General features: G+C 36.7%; 1 protein-coding gene across 1 annotated transcript in view; it reads right to left on the minus strand.

Moving 5' to 3' along the window:
- Nucleotides 1-18,905, minus strand: part of CNTN6 (contactin 6) — a 272,370-nt gene that overhangs the window by 8,996 nt on the left and 244,469 nt on the right. The window contains exons 14-20 of the mRNA XM_035702505.2: nt 18,447-18,567; nt 17,432-17,590; nt 17,169-17,318; nt 14,430-14,500; nt 7,151-7,385; nt 6,923-7,038; nt 3,721-3,907 (exon numbers count right to left, since the gene is read on the minus strand). Of these exons, the coding sequence (XP_035558398.2) occupies nt 3,721-3,907; nt 6,923-7,038; nt 7,151-7,385; nt 14,430-14,500; nt 17,169-17,318; nt 17,432-17,590; nt 18,447-18,567 (1,039 nt within the window). The remainder of the gene's footprint in view (nt 1-3,720; nt 3,908-6,922; nt 7,039-7,150; nt 7,386-14,429; nt 14,501-17,168; nt 17,319-17,431; nt 17,591-18,446; nt 18,568-18,905) is intronic.

Here is an 18,905-nt window from a genome sequence, read left to right on the forward strand (position 1 = left end):
TTTAGATGGGCAAACAAGATGGAGGCAGGAGAGCCAGAGTCAGAGGAGACACGATGAGAGAAGCAGAGGATCAGAGTCACAGGCAGATCTGAAGAAACTAAGCTGCTGGCCTTGAAAACAGAGATAAGGGTCACAGCTAAGATATATAGGTGATCCTTAGAAGCCAGAAACCACAAAGAAACAAATGTTTTTGTAGACACTCAAAAAGGAGCAGAGCCTATGCCAACACTTTGATTTCCAACCATTGAAACTCATTTCTGACTTCTGGCATCTAGAGTTAGGATAATAAATTCATATTGCCTTAAAGCCCTAAGTTGTGGAAATCTAAGCTGCAACAATAGGAATCCACAACAGTTTGTATCCCATTTTCAAAATGTCAATAATTTAGAATATTACAGAATGAAATTAGAGGTTTAATTTGTATTCAAATATGATGAGATGAGAAACTTGTAGAACTTCTTATTCTCAAGTCCTTATTGGCTATTTTGATCACAACACTCATATAGACTGATGAAAGCCAAATTCAAGAAATACTGAAACAATATTGCCATTAAAAAATTAGGAATTACAAGGTTTTTATTTGCTTGATTTAATCAAGAAAGAAGATGAATGCTTAAAAATACTAAACTTCATTTTAAATTTTATGAATCTCATCTCACTTTTCTCTCAGCAGATATATTCTAGCATTACATCTTGGGGAGATTGCTTCTTGTTAATCAAACTGTTTTCAAAGGATATGTTCCACATTCTTTGATGAAGATGATCGTGTGTTAACACTCAAAAAAAAAAAAAACCCACCAATAATCTTCTTGGCATTTATTTCAAATTTCAGTTATGCCCACTTAAAGTATCAAGTACTTAAAGTAGGTCAACTGAACAAACTTGAGATCACCATGTCAAAAATGAGGTAAGCATAAACTAATACATGATTGATTCAAGTTGTATGGACGATCAAACTAGCAAATCAGGTTGCAGAAAAAAATCATTTTTTAAAAGTTTTTAAAGATACATACAATCTTTTTCAAGTAGTTTAATATTCAGGTCTCTGTCTATCTTAAGCTGGTCAATAGGAATACATATAATTTGACCTGACTTAAGCATTGCCTCAACAACCACACCATCATGTCTGTCCATTAATTACAATACAAATCTGTGAGGTTTTTAAAAATACTATCTTTTTTTCCATATTTTTAATTTAAATCCAGTTAGCCAACATATAGTACATACTTGTTTCAGATTTAGTGTTAAGTAATTTATTAGTTGTGTATAACACCCAGTGTTCACCACACTACGCGCCCTCCTTGCTCATTACCAAATTACCCCATCCTGAGATACCACCTTACACAAGGCAGAATGGCTAAAATAAACAAGACAGGCATCAGCAAATGTCTGCACGGATATGGAGAAAGGGGAACCCTCCTACATTGTTGCTGGGAATTCAAGCTGGTATAGCCACTCTGGAAATGGTATGGAGTTTTCTCAAAAAGTTAAAAAATAGATATATCCTATGATCCAGCAACTGTACCACCAGGTATTTACCCCAAAGATACAAATGTAGTGATCCAAAGGGGCACCTGCACCCCAATGTTCACAGCAGTAATGTCCACAATAGCCAAACTGTGGGAAGAGCCAGGATGTCCATCAATAGGTGAATGGATAGAGAAGATGTACATATATACAAGTTAATACTATCTTGACACATTTCTAATCACCCTTCATTTTGCCTGAAATAGAAACTGAATTACACACAAGAGTTTCTGTGCATTTGTCATTCCTCAATCAGCCAGAAAGAAATGGCAGGACACCCTTAAAATCACTGAATGACTAGAAATTTCCATCCAGATTTTTAGATTAGCTGGAAGAGGCTAGACTCCAGAAGGACTCCAGAAGCAAATAATTCATATGGCAATGGTTTCATTGATTTGATCAGCATAGGATAAAACAGGAAAAGGAACAGAACTACATCTCTAGCCAGTCAGTTCTTGAGAATCGGTCATGACCCAATTTCTTTCAAACTGGGGGGATTGGAAGAGAGCTGGATTAAGAATTGTTGGTTGCACATACTCTGCTCCTGAAATGGACTGATCCCAGAGGCTTTTTGTTCATTTGTTTGTTTCTTTCTTAGCAGTTTCATAGCACTTTATATTTTCCAAGGTGCTCCTATAATCAGCACCTCATTTGTGCCTCACCAATGATTGGGAAAGGAGTCAGGGCAGATAGAATTTTCACTTGGCAGAGAAGAAAATTAAAGAAGAAAAATGGAATGTCTTGTCCTGTTTCAGGTCATGAGTCAGTGATTCATTTAGAATTAGAACACAGGGCTATAGTTGGTGATGTGGACACAAATGGGTTATGTATTCTATAATCAAAAGTTTAATAACTGAGATGATTTAGAAGTTCTTTTTTGGATGGGACAAATATATATAGAAAAAACTTTGTATCACTTGATTTTCAAACTATGTTCAACCACCTATTCTTTTTCAATACACGAGAGAAAAGAAAACTGCATTTAAAAGCAAGCTATACTTTTCCTGTGTATCTATTTCTTAGTCTTCCTCAAAATTCAACAACTATATTTGAACTATATAATGTTTGAATTGTTTCTCAAAATTTAGCAACTATATTTGAATCCTTTTTTTCATAAGGTTTCAGAGACCAAAGAATATATTTTTAAAAACCTGTGAACACAAATAATTTATGTTCATCTACAACATGTAAGTAATATACAAATATTATACAATCATAAAAAGTACATAAAGCAGTCATTACTACATCATATTTGATCACTGTGTTTCATATTACAGAATATTTGGTTGATACTACTCTCACTCATAGGACAAATACAGCAAAAATCCAAGATTCATTCTTTTTTTTTTTTTTTTTTTTAAATTTTTATTTATTTATGATAGTCACAGAGAGAGAAAGAGAGAGAGGCAGAGACATAGGCAGAGGGAGAAGCAGGCTCCATGCACCGGGAGCCTGATGTGGGATTCGATCCCGGGTCTCCAGGATCGCGCCCTGGGCCAAAGGCAGGCGCCAAACCGCTGCGCCACCCAGGGATCCCTGCGCCACCCAGGGATCCCCAAGATTCATTCTTTATTCAGTAGGCTTTGCCTATGTGAAAGACAGCTGGCTGACAATTAAGGGAGTTAAAAAGAAACATAAGAGTTAATTCTTAAATTTGAGGGACTTCCAAGTACACTGCAGTGATAAGCTATTCTAGAAATAAAGATCTAGACATCTGGCAGTGCTAGGATCACCTCAGAGTACAGTCTAAAGGATGAACAAGATACTTTCTTTATGTCTTTCATTCTTGAAGAGAGCCCTGTGAGGAAATAGGTACTATTTTTCTCTCATTTTCCTGGAGAGGATATTGAGACCCTGAAAGTTTAAATAGCCACCCAACAATCCAAGGCTAGAGGTCAGGTTTTAAAGTCAGGTTGGGTGAGGACAACAGAGCCTATGCTTTTAAACATTACACTCTTCTGTCTTTCATCTATATACTCAGGATATTTTCTCTTTTTTGGAATTTCAAAAAGATCAAAATGGTTTCTTTGAATTTTTACCAGAAAGTTTCAACAATTGTCCATATTTAAAGGACAAACTAACCAAACAAAGCAATTGGTGAGATGATAAGGTGGGAGAAATAAAATGGAGATTGAGCAAATATGTTTCTATTTATAGGTGAATCTTGGTCCTTGCTGTGGGATGTATACTTACGAGACTTTTTGGTGGTGACATTGACTGGGGGGCTTGAGGGCCCAGCTCCAGCACTGTTGTAAGCTCTCACGGAAGCAAAGTAGATGGTATTGGCTTTCAGTCCTGTTATGTTTTTGGTTGTGACATTGCCACTGACTCTAATTTTCCCAATCATTGATTCTTTAGAGTCATCTGTCCAGTATAATACCTGATCATTGAAAACAAAGAACATATAATTCATTATTTTCCAGCAACTATCAGTCATGGTAGGGTATGCGAAGAAAACGAGAACAGAAATAGAAGAATATTTTTAAATTATAATGGTTATACAACAACAACAACAACAAAATAATCAAAGTCTTATATTTATAGGGAGGAAATTTTATTTTATCTTTTTTTTTTTAATTTTTTTTTTGTTTTTGTTTTTTATTTATGATAGGCACACAGTGAGAGAGAGAGAGAGAGAGGCAGAGACACAGGCAGAGGGAGAAGCAGGCTCCATGCACTGGGAGCCCGACGTGGGATTCGATCCCGGGTCTCCAGGATCACGCCCTGGGCCAAAGTTAGGCGCTAAACCGCTGCACCACCCAGGGATCCCTATAGGGAGGAAATTTTAAAAGACAAATTTACAATGGAAATTAGAGAACCTAAGAGATTTTTTTAGAATACCAAAATAAAGTGGGGCACTTGGTAGACCAGTTGGTTGAGCATTGGACACTTAATTTCAGCTTGAATTGTGATCTCAGGGTCATGAGATCAAGCCCCATGTTGGGCTCTGCACTCAGTGTGGCATCTGCTTGGGATTCTCTCTGTCCCTCTCCCTCTGCCTCTCCCACCCTCAAACAAAATAAATAAATAAAATCTTTAAAGAAAAAAAAGAATATCAAAGTAAAGTATTTCATGAGCTATCCAAAGGTTATCAGCTTTACAAAGGATATATAATAGCTTGGACCAAAACAAGATTCATATTAGCAATCAAGGACTTTGGTTATGATGTTTTGCTCTTAACATTTCTTCCAGAGTTTTTTGAATGACAGGTTAATTAATAATTCAACTTAAATCAAGCTCTTCCTACATATTAGTACTGATTTAGGCACATAGAAAAAGACAAAAGAGAATGAATTTGGTGCCTGCCTAGGATTCCCTTATAATCTAGTTAAGCAGTAGGAATATCTAGGAGAACAAAAAACAGAGGATGCATTCCAAAGAAATGATATGGGGAGAGGGGGAAGCTCTGGGAATTTGAAGAAAGACAACATTAGGGAGTGATTAGAGAAGGATTCCAAGAGAAGAGGAGACTAGAGATGAGATCTCAGAAATAAGTAGGATTCAGATATTAGGCAAGGCATTTCAGGATTAGAGTAGCAAGAGAGATCTAGCATATGAATAGGACTTTCTGCTTGTTCCAGAAGTTGCATTAAAAACAACTCAAAATGGATGAAAGATCTAAATGTGAGACAAGACTCCATCAAAATCCTAGAGGAGAACACAGGCAACACCTTTTTGAACTCAGCCACAGTAACTTCTTACAAGATACATCCACAAAGGCAAAGGAAACAAAAGCAAAAATGAACTATTGGGACTTCATCAAGATAAGAAGCTTTTGCACAGCAAAGGATACAGTCAACAAAACTAAAAGACAACCTACAGAATGGGAGAAGATATTTGCAAATGATGTATCAGATAAAGGGCTAGTTTCCAAGATCTATAAAGAACTTCTTAAACTCAACACCAAAGAAACAAACAATCCAATCATGAAATGGGCAAAAGAGATGAACAGAAATCTCACAGAGGAAGACATAGACATGGCCAACATGCACATGAGAAAATGCTCTGCATCACTTGCCATCAGGGAAATACAAATCAAAACCACAATGAGATACCACCTCATCCCAGTGAAAATGGGGAAAATTAACAAGGCAGGAAACCAAAATGTTGGAGAGGATGTGGAGAAAAGGGAACCCTCTTACACTGTTGGTGGGAATGTGAACTGGTGCAGCCACTCTGGAAAACTGTGTGGAGGTTCCTCAAAGAGTTAAAAATAGACCTGCCCTACGACCCAGAAATTGCACTGTTGGGGATTTACCCCAAAGATACAGATGTAATGAAACGCCAGGACACCTGCACCCCGGTGTTTATAGCAGCAATGTCCCCAATAGCCAAACTGTGGAAGGAGGCTCGGTGTCCATCGAAAGATGAATGGATAAAGAAGATGTGGTTTATGTATACAATGGAATATTACTCAGCCATTAGAAATGACAAATACCCACCAGTTGCTTCAACGTGGATGGAACTGGAGGGTATTATGCTGAGTGAAGTAAGTCAATCGGAGAAGGACAAACATATGTTCTCATTCATTTGGGGAATATAAATAATAGTGAAAGGGAATATAAGGGAAGGGAGAAGAAGTGTGTGGGAAATGTCAGAAAGGGAGACAGAACATAAAGACTCCTAACTCTGGGAAATGAACTAGGGGTGGTGGAAGGGGAGGGGGGGGTGGGGGTGAATGGGTGACGGGCACTGAGGGGGGCACTTGATGGGATGAGCACTGGGTGTTATTCTGTATGTTGGGAAATTGAACACCAATAAAAAATAAATTAATTATAAAAAATAAAAAATAAAAACAGTACAAGGCAAAATTAAAAAGTTTATAAATGTACCTTTATTCTAATTCCAAAACAAAAGAAATGTATTATCCATTTGGGGAATCACTGAATTTACAAGTTAAAGAATAATAAGTATGAGTAAGTCTCATCACTTGACTTTGTGAGAATTAAGGCATGGAAGTGATTTGCTTCATTCTACATAGACTATAAAGGACTGATTAAGGAGAATCTAGGCTTTTTTCTTATCAATTGCCTTTTCCAAGATGACTACATCATTCAAGTCATGTTCTAAATCAAAGACAGCTTTCCCAGTAAAATTCCTCCATGGTTTAAGATCATTGAGGATTAGAAATTTATTATTGCCTAAGAAACAAATATGATGGTGATTTGAAAAATAAATAAGATAATCACTCAGTAACCTTAAAAATGGCTACCATTTGCTAGTTTACTTGCTTAAGATCACCTAGAAAGATCCCCTTTGCTCACTTCCCTCAATAGCTGTAGACCTACAATGTTATATGCTAAGAACTAGGTTAGTAGTATAGAGCTGCTGAACAAGAATTGTTGTGTGGTTAGCTGGCACATTCACAAGGGAGAGTGAAATTAATTTGGATTACCTCATAGCCCAGCACTCTTCCAGTGTTTCTATTCCAGGCAATAGCATTCCACGAAACCTCCATTTCTGAAGCAGAAAAACTCTGGACAGAAGTTCCCCCTGGGGCCAGTTGAGGTTCTGTCATTCAACAGAAGACACAATTAACTTTAGCAGAGTGCTTCATGGAAAATAAATGCAAAATATGCATACATGCCCAAGTACAACCATCTCAGGTCTGACCACAACTTACCATCTTCCCCAGAGTAGACAATGGACACGGTACTCAGAGATCCTTCTCCTTCATTATTATATACACCCACTTTGACTTCAAAGGGAGAGAGAGGGGTGATGCTTTCATTTCTGTAAACAAACCTTGATGATTCTACAGATGGTACTCTTTTCTTGGTCCAGGATGTTGAGCCAACTGGCCGCAACATGATGATGTATCCAAATTCCTCTCCATTTTGTAGTTCTTCTGGAATTGACTTGGGCAGAAGTGATCAATCACTGAGTATTTACAAAAATATTTTATAGAGCTATTATAATTTTTATTGATTATTTGACATTTCTTTTGTATAGACAAACATGGATATTAACCTTGCTTAATGAAACATTGAAAAAAATAATAATACTTTCATTTGGAATGCCAATTAGGAAAATGATCCCTATTAAAGATATTCAGATAAATAAATGAAAAATTTAAATGGAAATGTAAAACAGGTTTTACATGTTTGTATCTCTTTCCATGATTATTCATTAAGTTGCAATAATATAATGTAATAAAAATGGTTTAGAAGACTGCAAGATTTTATAAGTTAAAATGTAATTTGGGTATGAATTTTTAAACTCAGCACAAAATTAACTATTAACTGTTTCAAGGCTACCTATGTTTTCTTTCCATAAAATTTTCAACAAATTCTTATGAGATAACAGATAATTTATTATGTAATAATACTTGCTTTAAGACATATAGAGTATTACTCAAACACAAAAGCATAAAAGACCTCCCAGTATTTTTAAACATATATCTTCATTAGTAGTAACATCAGCATGAACTTTTCCTGACATTTTTATTTATTTTTATCTGCTTTAAAGATTTTATTCATTTATTCATGAGAGACAGAGAGGTTCCTGACGTTAAAAAAACAAAAACAAAAACAAACAAACAAACAAAAAAAACCCAGGGGATTCCTGGGTGGCTCAGCAGTTTAGCTCCTGCCTTCATCCCAGGGCATGATCCTGGAGACCCAGGATCAAGTCCCACATCAGGCTCCCTGCATGGAGCTTGCTTCTCCCTCTGCCTGTGTCTCTGCTTCCCTCTCTGTATCTCATGAATAAATAAATAAATAAATCTTTAAAACAAAACAAACCTGTTTATTCCCACAGAGACCAAATTGTATAAAATTCATTTAAAACCTAAACTTATTATTATTATTAAAATTACAAAATAGATATAAGGTCCCCAGAGCTCTACAGATATTACGTATTATAAATAGTCACATAAAGAAAACACATGAAAATTTATTCCTAATAGGACATTAATGCTTGAGTCCCACATGCCTATAACTCCTTTTCTGAGGTTTTCCTTACCCATACATATCCATTCATGTATCAAATTATCCTGAGACTTGAACCACATCTGATTACGCAGTCATGGGCACAAGAATCAATGGCCCCATCTTCATCACTAACTATGAGGTGTCTTGGTGCCAAACCTTCATGTTCTATAGTGACAGCCAGACCCCAGCAGTTTCTCTCCTCTACAGAGTTTGAATATGAATCATAGGTGGGGACAGTTCTGGTTACACTTAGAGTAAGCAATAAGTAGAAAACATACAATGAATATAGTAGGGACAATGAAGTGGTAGAAGCTAAGAGAAAATGGAAGCTATACCTCAGACAGAGAAGAAACAATGGAGTTGTAGAAGTTGTAAGTTGTAAGTAGAGGAAACAGGTAGAAAAAGGTGTAAGCATGAGGGGCTATTGGAGCAGAAGCTGGATTCCCAGAGTGGCTGGCAGCAGGCTAGGACTACCATGCTCTGAACAGTGATGAACGATGTTCCAGTTCTTCATTTGACCTGCCTGCTTGGTTATTGAGACTTCTTTTCATCCTCATTACCTCCCACATAGCTTTAAAATAAATCCCCATTAACTGAGATGACCTGAGCTGGCTCTGTTTCTTGGCGTGTGGAACAGTCTAACAAATACAGAAAGTGAAAAGAGGAAGGAAAATATAGGTCCAAAACTCTAGGGAAAGAAAATGTGTCCTTATTTTAGCACTTCACAGGGAGATTAGAATTAAAACAGTTCATTTTTAGTGGAGTGGAAGAGATTTGTGAGAACTTACCTCTCTGCTAGAGTATTTGGTTTTTGATATTTCTCTAATCTTAGATTTAATCAAAATATTTAGCTCATCTGAGAAAGTGAGCTGGTTTATGTTAGTCAAGTACAATCAGTTTCTCATGATGTTTCCTCAAGAAAGATCTGAGTCTAACATGTGCAATTTAGAAAGGGGGGAGTGAAAATACTTATTTAGGGTCTTCATTTTATTCTTCCCAAATGGGCAGAGGGGAAAATTATGGAAAAAATATATATAGCTGTTTAAGATAGTCAGGATGAAAGTTTCCTTCTTTAAGCAAAGGAGGTGTTCAGTAGAATAAAGAAATTCAGAAATTCTTCTGGTAGTAAAATCTATTAAAGTTGTAAAGACTAAGAACAGAATCTTTAGTCTAGACCAAGGGTAGCAAACTATGGCCTAAGATCCAAATCTTGTCTGCAGCCTGGTTTTGGATATAACAAACATAGCCACAACTCTTCATTTATCTACAATATGTGGATGCGTTTGATGACGATGGCAGGGTTGGGAAGTTGTGTGAGAGAGAGATATATGTATATCAACTCCCAGTATAGCTGTTTATCTCTTATTCTATAGTACTTTATCGTATATTCCTAACCTTGTAGTCACATTTTATAATGCATATTTACCACAAGCATTTCAAACCTGAGAGCACCTGGGAGGATAAATTATGATAGGATGTAAATAAAGATACCCTTAAAAAGGAATTGGCATTAACTACATTCCAAAAGTTAGATATCTTGTCTAGGTTGCTGGAAATAAAACAAACCAAACCAAATAAATAAATACAAAATTACTGTGGTATGGGAGAAAACATAAGGAGGATGTTTATTTCAGGCAGATTATACCAAGGTGTATTTACCTGAGCAGCAATCTGGGATGACCAGTAAAGCTATCACTTATAAACCATAATGGTGGATTCTCACTGAATTTAGAATGGTCATTAGTTGTGCATTAGTTTTGAAAGCCCATCATGTACTATTTCATCTATAATAGTGGTGACTTTGGCCTAGAATGGTCTCTCCACTCTCAATTTCTTTTTCAAAACATAGGTCAGCCAAGTTAGAGTGGTACCTTACCTGACCTTCTTCCATGCTGGATTAAGACTGTCCTGTCGAACTCTGAACATTCAGACCTTTTTAAATCTTATTTTTGCACCCTGACTCCTTGGAACAGGGTTGCTTTTCTTCATTGAATTTAAGGAGTTGCTAGATGCCTTCTAGTGACTTGAACTAATGTATGTGTTGTCTTCTAAATATACATAACCTATTCCTTAAAGAAGTTTGGACATCAGAAGCATTTGGCTCAGTAATTGCACATACATGATACCAAATGTGAATGATAAATGGGAAACTGCATCCACTAATGTAGTTTTTGCAAGTATCTATATATCTGATACCCCAAGAAAAAACACACAAAGGACTTTGACTTAACTTTTTTTAAAAAATAGAGGCCAACAAACTTTTTCTGTAGAAAGGCAGATAGTAACTATTTTAAGCAGTGGGAGGCATATGGTCTCTTGTAACAGCATGAAAGCAGCAACACATTACACCTGAGAGGATGGGTATGGTGGTAGGGGAAATTGTCTATGAAAACAGGGAGCAGGCCAAGTTTGGTTTGATGAAACGCACTTTAAAGAAAAGTATTTTCCATGATGGAAATACATGGAAATACACACACACACACACACACACACACACACACACATACCACACACATATTTGAACTTATATCCTCTCCATTACGAATAGAAAACACGAAATTTCCCATTCCTCTCACATATTGAATGCACAAAAACAATTAGTTAACCTTGAGTAATTTCTGACCTTAGAGGAGGAAAACATAATGCATGAAGTCAGGCAAAATTTGTTTTACACTATGATGAAATGCTTATTTGGCCTTGAAAGTATACTGAAGTCTAACCTACTTACCATCACACTAAAGCAAATCTCTTGCAGGCTCTTGTAGGAGTCACTGTTTTTGTGGGAAATGTGTTTAGAGGACAGGAATAATTTGATTAACTTACTGCTTAAGGCAGATATACAGGGACTCTTGCCCACACTAACCATGACATCTCATGTAGGGATAAGTGGAGTTCTAATTTAGGACAAAGTAAAAGAGCATGGAGTGAGAGCCCTGTGTTCAAAAAATGCTCCACTGCCCACTACCCATATCACATTTCTTTCTTTTTTTTTTAAGATTTATTTATTTATTTGAGAGAGAGAGAGTGTGCGCAGTGGGGAGGGGTAAAGGGAGAGTGAGAGAGAGAATCTCAGATCCCTGCTGAGCATGGAGCTCAAAGCTAGGCTCAATTCTATAATCTTGAGATCATGACCTGAGCTGAAATCAAGAGGTGGACACTTAACTGACTGAGTCATCCAGGAGCCCCCTCATATCACATTTCTAAATCTCTATTTTCTTTTTTTTTTTTTAAGATTTTATTTATTCATTCACGAGAGACACACACACAGAGAAAGAGAGAGGCAGAGACACAGGCAGAGGGAGAAGCAGGTTCCATGCAGGGAGCCCAATGTGGGACTCGATCCTGGGTCTTCAGGATCAGGCCCTGGGCTGAAGGTGGCGCTAAACCACTGAGGCACCTGGGGCTGCCCTAAACCTCTGTTTTCTTATCTGAAAGTGGCATTCCCCACTTTTTAGTATTGCTGTGAGGACAGAATGACATGAAATGCCCACTGTAGCAGAGAAGCCCTGTAAGTGCTCTGCAAGTGTAGTCCCCTTTCCCTTCAGGCCTCTTAGAGTTTCTTACCCACCCATGCCACATTCCAGGCACTGTGCTGGGCTCACAATGTCTACGTGAAACTAGATGTCCCAAAGAAAGGACAACGTTTAGAGTAGCTAAAGTTTCTGGCTGGTTTCTGGCTCTGTCATTTACAACTTTGAAAAACAACATCTCTGTGCCCCAGTATTTTCCATGATGGAAATACATGGAAATACACACACACATACACACACACACATAAAAATCTGTTTTTATCACAGATAAAAAGTGTTTACTATTACTACCACTCTTTCTACCTTTAATGGAATTTTGTAAGGAATAAAATGGACCTTTTACTACTGCAAAATAATTTATAGATACAATAAATTACTCTTATTCAACAACAGTGTTTCTAAACTTCAGCACTATTGACATTTTGGGCTAGATAATTCCCTTCTGTGTGTGGGGGCCTGGGGAGGGTGGCTGTCCTGTGCACTGTAGGGTGTTTAGCAGCATTCTGACCTCTGCCCAAACACAACTCTCTTCCAACTTAGTTGTGACAATCAAACGTCCTCAGACACTGTAAAATGTTTACTGAGGGATAAAATCACCCTGTCTCCCAATGAGAACCCCCTGTACATGTCAGCTATGATGATTTTTAATTAAAACATCCATGGCCATCACACTCTTAGGTGTAATATTAAATGTCCAAGGAAGTGGATGTTTTGGGAGTATGAAAGTTATTATCAAAATGTCAAAAACATGTACACAGGGAATGAAATAGGGCAGGGTTCTTTTATCGGTTACTGCTGAGGCTCAAAGCTGACAACAAGGGTATGACATGATTTGCATTCCAAAGAGAGAACCCTTTATAGGCAAAATTTAGCCTATCCTCTATGACAAAGATATATCAAAGGAGCATTTGTTTCTTTAGAGAGAGAATAATAGGAAAATGTTTCTTCTAAGAGAGTTGTAGAAAAAGCTATGCACTTTTACCCCCCTACCAAGGGAAAGCAAAGGGGCCACTTCTTATCCTTTGCCTAACCAAGTAAAAAGGACTCACAAAGAACCACTCGGTATGTGCTCTCTAGAATTTGGGACACATAGGTTCTTTTAATTGACAAATGCCTCAGGAACTTCTAAAGGAGAGAGAAACCTGGACAATACCTGGTAGCAGAGTGAAGAGAGAGGCTGGACCTATCCATGAGTAGCTTTGAAAGGGACTCTATCCAAAAGACCATCTAGAAGAGAAAGACAACCTCCACCAGAAGGGACTGGACATGGACCACCAGACCCCAGGAACTGAGGAGACTTTTCAGCAGCCAGTTGGGCTTGCATCAAGGTATTGTAACTAGAAGTCTCCAGTGAGGGATCTCCTGGATGTCCTACCCCCAACCAAAGATACCAAACTATCCTATAAAATGACAGCATCTGATGGTTACTAGAGGGGTGGTAGATAGAGGGACGTGTGAAACAGGTGAAGGGGATTAAAGAGCACACTTATCATGATAAGCACTGGGCAATGGACAGAATTTATAAATCACTACATTGTACACCTGCAACTAATATAACACTTTATGTTAGCTATACTGAAATTAAAATTAAGAACTTAAATTAAAACTTAGAACTTAATTAGAACTTAATTAAAAAAAAATAACAGTGTCCGGCCATTTGCCACTTCTGGAGTACATCAAAGTCAAATTACAAATGTACCAGCAATCAGGACCTTTTCAGTACTCTTCTTCTCTTCTCAATCCAAACTCACTACAACCTTGGAGGAGCAAGAGGTAACATAGTGAGTAGGGAAGGAGAGATTCAACAGCAGAATGGAGACTAGGTAGAATTGACTCTCCATCCACTTTCATACTGTGGAATCCCTATGCTGAGGCAAGCCCAAGCTACTAGAAACAAGAAACATTAAGATGAAGGAAAGTCTAAAGTTTATGGAACAAACCAGGCTGAAATTTTCAATAAGTGTAAGAATGAGCCTATATTTAATTTGTAAGAATAATAACTATAAAAGCTATGCCACCTGCCCAAGTTTTTATCTGGATGCAGGGAAGTGTTTAAAGAACAGTGATAGAAAAAATAATCATTTCCACCTGCACTCTGCTGCGTCTAACTTGTGTGCAAGAGAGTAGTTCCAGAGGTAAAAAACACAAAAAATGTCTAGTCCATCAAGTAGCAATTGAAATGCTACTGACAGACCTTAAGTAGAGACCTTAAAATTGTTCTTATATTTAGGAGAGAACTATGTTGAGTTAGTTATACTCTCTCACTTTAGTAGAAATACATCTCTAATACCTTCTCTAGGTAGTTCATCATCAGGAGTCTGTCATACCATGTATTTTTATATATTCTCAGTAGTAATCAAATATATCTTTTTGTTTTTCAGTTTCTTCCTGGCCAGCTAAATCTTTTCTTTCAAAATAACTGAGTTGGATAGAAAATTACCTCCCACGTAATGACGAGTTCCGACCGACTTCCACCACCTCCATTGATGTTTGTTGGTGCCACAACAGGGACTGGAAGCAACCAAGAGAAACGTGGGACAGCGATTATTAAAGTACATCTTCATCAGGAAGAATTTTGTTTTTAGATTTCACCTTTCAAAATCTCATGCTGCACATTGTGAGAGTCTTGCATTTTTAATGAACATAAATTATGTTTACACATATCCAAATTTCTAAGAGAGAGGACACAGTTGTGTTTGATCCATGAGCACCCTGGCTCCAAAATTAATTAAAAATCGAGTAACATCATGTATTTGACATTATTATGCATCATCTGCTAATTGGCAAAATGATGTTCCATTCAGATGGTAACAGTGACACCGCTGATTTAGTGCCTAATTATACAGTTGTGCTGTAAACAAGTTACTGAGGCAGTATATTAATTAATTCTTTTTTGTAATAAACAAACTAAAATGATTTTTTTTTAGTCAAGATGGCTTAACATTTAAAAATGCATTCTTAAAAATACGTAAGTACATAAATCCTTGTTATTGTAACTCTGTGTTTGAATCTCACATCTCCCAGTACAGAACAGGAAGGACTCTTCCTCTGACTTTTCACTTGCCAGTTAAGAGGATGGCCTCCTGTCAAGGATGTGATAGAGAGTATTTTCTCCGTTTAATTCTAGGACTCTAAGGCTCTGTGGGAGAACATTCTAGACACTGATCATTTGAATTAGAAAACAATTATGCCCATCATGTATACCCTTGTGAGGACTCATATAACGAATAATAAGTAGTTTGAGGTAAATTACAAAATTGATGACAGTTATATGTGTGGGTCTTGTAGTATGTAATCAGAATGGGGTTTGACTTCATATACGTGGAAGTGCTAAAATGTAATCCTTTTCATGAAATAATGGCAGATGCATCCTAAAACTGTGATAATGGATATATCTGCATGATATATTTTTAAAGGTTGAAGTACATGTAATTATCTATATTTGGCCATTTTTTATCAAGATCTAGAGGTGGGGGGGTGGAAGTACCTGGTTATTTTTGCTGACTGGAGGGCAGGAATTAAAATACATACTATTTCATTGCCCATTTCAAAATTTTCTTTCACTGTGAAGACCATTCAGACAAATCTAGACTACTTATTTTATTTACTGCCATTTGTTACAGATGTTTAACTTTATAAACAACACAGTGATATAATAGTCTAATTCTTCTTTTTAATAATAGCACCTATCAGACATTATCCATTTTCATATTCAAAGTTGCCCTTTGTCACTACTTTGAACTTCACAATATATTTAAAAGATTGCCTTGTACCTATACCCTATTTTCTAATTTCTATTTTTCAAATGAAACATACTAAACCTAAAACCGTATTGAGAAGCATCTTTAAGAAGCTACACACACAAAAAAAGGACACACTTCAGTATCATTTGGAAATTCAGGGTAATTATATTATGAACACCAAGTCATACCATGCTATTGAAACAAGACTGTCGGAGCTTATTAGAAGGTAGTGCACAAGCTTTATGTAAAACTTTATAGTTAGAGTCAACCCTGCCCAAAGCTACCATGATCTGAATCAGCTGTACAAAATGACATAAAACTCATGGTAAGAGTGAGACATAGGCCGCCCTTGGAGATTTTCATCCAGCCAATCTATGGTAAGGACTGGAGACTTTTATATTTACACATTTCCTTATGCCAATTTCTTGCTCATCTAGGTTAAGACCCATAGTTATGGAAAAATGCTGGTGCACAGCCTGAAGGTCTGAGTTCAAATTCTGACTCTTTCTGAAATAGTCAGCTAAGATCCTGGTTTTCCTTTTCCTCTTCTGTAAAATGAAGGACTCTCCTCTCAACTCTAAACTTCTATGATCTAATTTAAGATCTTACTGTCAAAAATGTTTTTCTGTCCCAATCCTACAATAAAAATACTTATATTATCTTTAATATGAAAAAAGCCTTATTGACATCTGACAGTTGTACACACTTAATTGAAGTACTTTGTGCTTGTTAAACTAAGCCAGTGACAACAGAGTGATCCCTCATTTATATGACTGAATAAGAATGTGAACTTTGTCAGCTGCACACAGCAAGCAGATCAAATGTTACCCTGGATGTAAAATTTAGGAGTGGAACAAAGAGGATCCATTGAAAAAAACTTAAGAAGAGGTGATTTCTGAGCCAGGTTCCACTTGTATTTTGCTGTTCAGTGAACCAACTGATGCTCAATTAGTGCTTCTGTTAAATGAGCTTAGGATTTTCCTCATTTGCATGGGAAAGGATTTATAGTATTGCTCAATGAAGCTGCAACTAGGTCAGAGTTGAGAAATAGATGGAAATGTGTGGCTGATTGCACCTACAGAGTCTCAATTAATTCTTGGCTACAACATTTAATGAAACAAGCAGTAACTCATTTGCATGTACAAATCTACAGATTCTCTGTTGGAGTTTGGCTAGAAAATAGATGAGATGAGAGGACAGATTCTGAAAAACTCTTATTTTTGACATGTCTGCTTAGTTATAATCATCTCTTATTGAACTTATATTTAGGAGAAAATACTCCTTGCTTTGTGTACATACAAATGTTAAAATGAAAGCTGATGGTTTCCTGCCTCTGATTTGGGGCCCCAAACAAGACCCATAAAAATACTTCTTACTTGTTTTCTTTAAGAACTACATGGTAAAAAGTCTTCCATGAATTTAGAATAATTTCTTACCTGATGCTTTGGTTCTTAACAATTCTGATGCTTTACTTGGTTCTCCAATCCCAATGCTATTTCCAGCAACGACGCGAAATTCATATTCCACCCAAGGACTCAAACCAATCACTGTTGCATTGTACGTCTTGCCATTGAGAATTTCTGGAACTAAAAAGGGAGTGGCACTTCAGGCATCAAAACTATCACTACTTAACAACAATCAATCAATCGAACAAAAATCTGTTTTAGAAAAAGCATCTGAAAACACTGGTGTCACTTACCAGTTGAAACAGCCTGCCAACCCACTGAAAATGGTGTCCGAGCTTGAACAGTAAATATTTGAATGGGACTATTATTATCTGAGCCTGGTCTCCAGCTTAGTTGAGAAGTAGTACTGGAAATGTGTTCCACTCTTACATCCTCAGGGGGACCTGGTGGACCTTGAAAAATATGTTCGATGATTCAATTATCTTTTAATAATTGAAAATTATTGAATTCATTGATTTGAGATGGGGCAGTTTATTCTTATCTGTTATACTTAGAAAATAAAGTATTGAACATAAAGGTACTTGTAGGAAATTATTTGAGATAAAGCCCTATTAACTCAGTTTACCTGGTAAGAGACTAATTTAGAAACCATTCTTTGAAAATTAGAAAATTCTGGGGCACCTTATGGCTCAATCAGTTAAGTGACCAACTCTTGGTTGGCTTAGGTCATGATCTCAGGGTTGTGGGACAGAGCACCATGTTGGGCTCTGTGCTGGGCAAAGAGCCTTCTTAAGATTCTTTCTCTCCTTCTCCCTCTGCCCAACTGCCCTTCCCTCTTAAAAAAAAAAAAAAAAAAGAAAGAAAGAAAGAAAAGTCCAAACATGGGATGTTTGATTATCATTTGTTAGGGACCTAATCTCAAAAAGTGAAAACAATTTTCACCTGTTCCTTTTCAAAAGGTAACTCAAGTAAATGAAACTTATATGGAGAACTATAGAAATATATGACTTTGATGCTGCTCTGATGAGAATGTTTATTACAAATAGAAGGCATGCCTAACTTTTAGGGACTGGCACTGCACACTGAGTCTGACCATTCCTTACAAATACACAAAATCTACTCAAATCAATATCCATATTCATACTACATATGCCCTGGAATCTTAAAGTTTAGAAAATAAAAGATCTGTGTTTTTATCTCACTTTTTTATCATGATATGGTTGGTTACTCAAAGATCTGCCATTTACTTATTAACATTTAGGGCTGTGAATAAATAATGTGCTCATTTATTTCCACCATTATGCGTACCTCTAACAATGATATCAGCTACAGCAGATAAACTTTCTAGAGTTGTTTTTACTGTGCATAGATATTTTCCTGAATGATTTAACTGAATATTCCTTATCATCAAATCCCCAACAGATTCCTCCTGCAGATAGGAAATGAGAGGGAGATAAAAACATAATCATACCCAGCAGGTCCCCCCCCCCTTTTTTTTTACAGCTGGATAAATGTTAAATATGAGACAACTCTGAAATTAGGAGATATACTAGTATCATTGTAGTTGCTCATATATGATCCCTTTTCTTATCCCCTTTATTATAATTGCATCTAGAACACAAGCATTTCTGTGAAATACATAACAAAATAAAACAAAAACAGATGCAGCTTCAGAAACAGTGATTATACATGCAAATAAATATGGAGAGAATAATTATCAAAGATGTTGATTTCTGTGAAACGCTTGATTTATATTATTAAGTACTT

The sequence above is a fragment of the Canis lupus genome, chromosome 20, assembly GCF_003254725.2.
Source record: "Canis lupus dingo isolate Sandy chromosome 20, ASM325472v2, whole genome shotgun sequence".
Taxonomy (NCBI): Eukaryota; Metazoa; Chordata; class Mammalia; order Carnivora; family Canidae; genus Canis; species Canis lupus.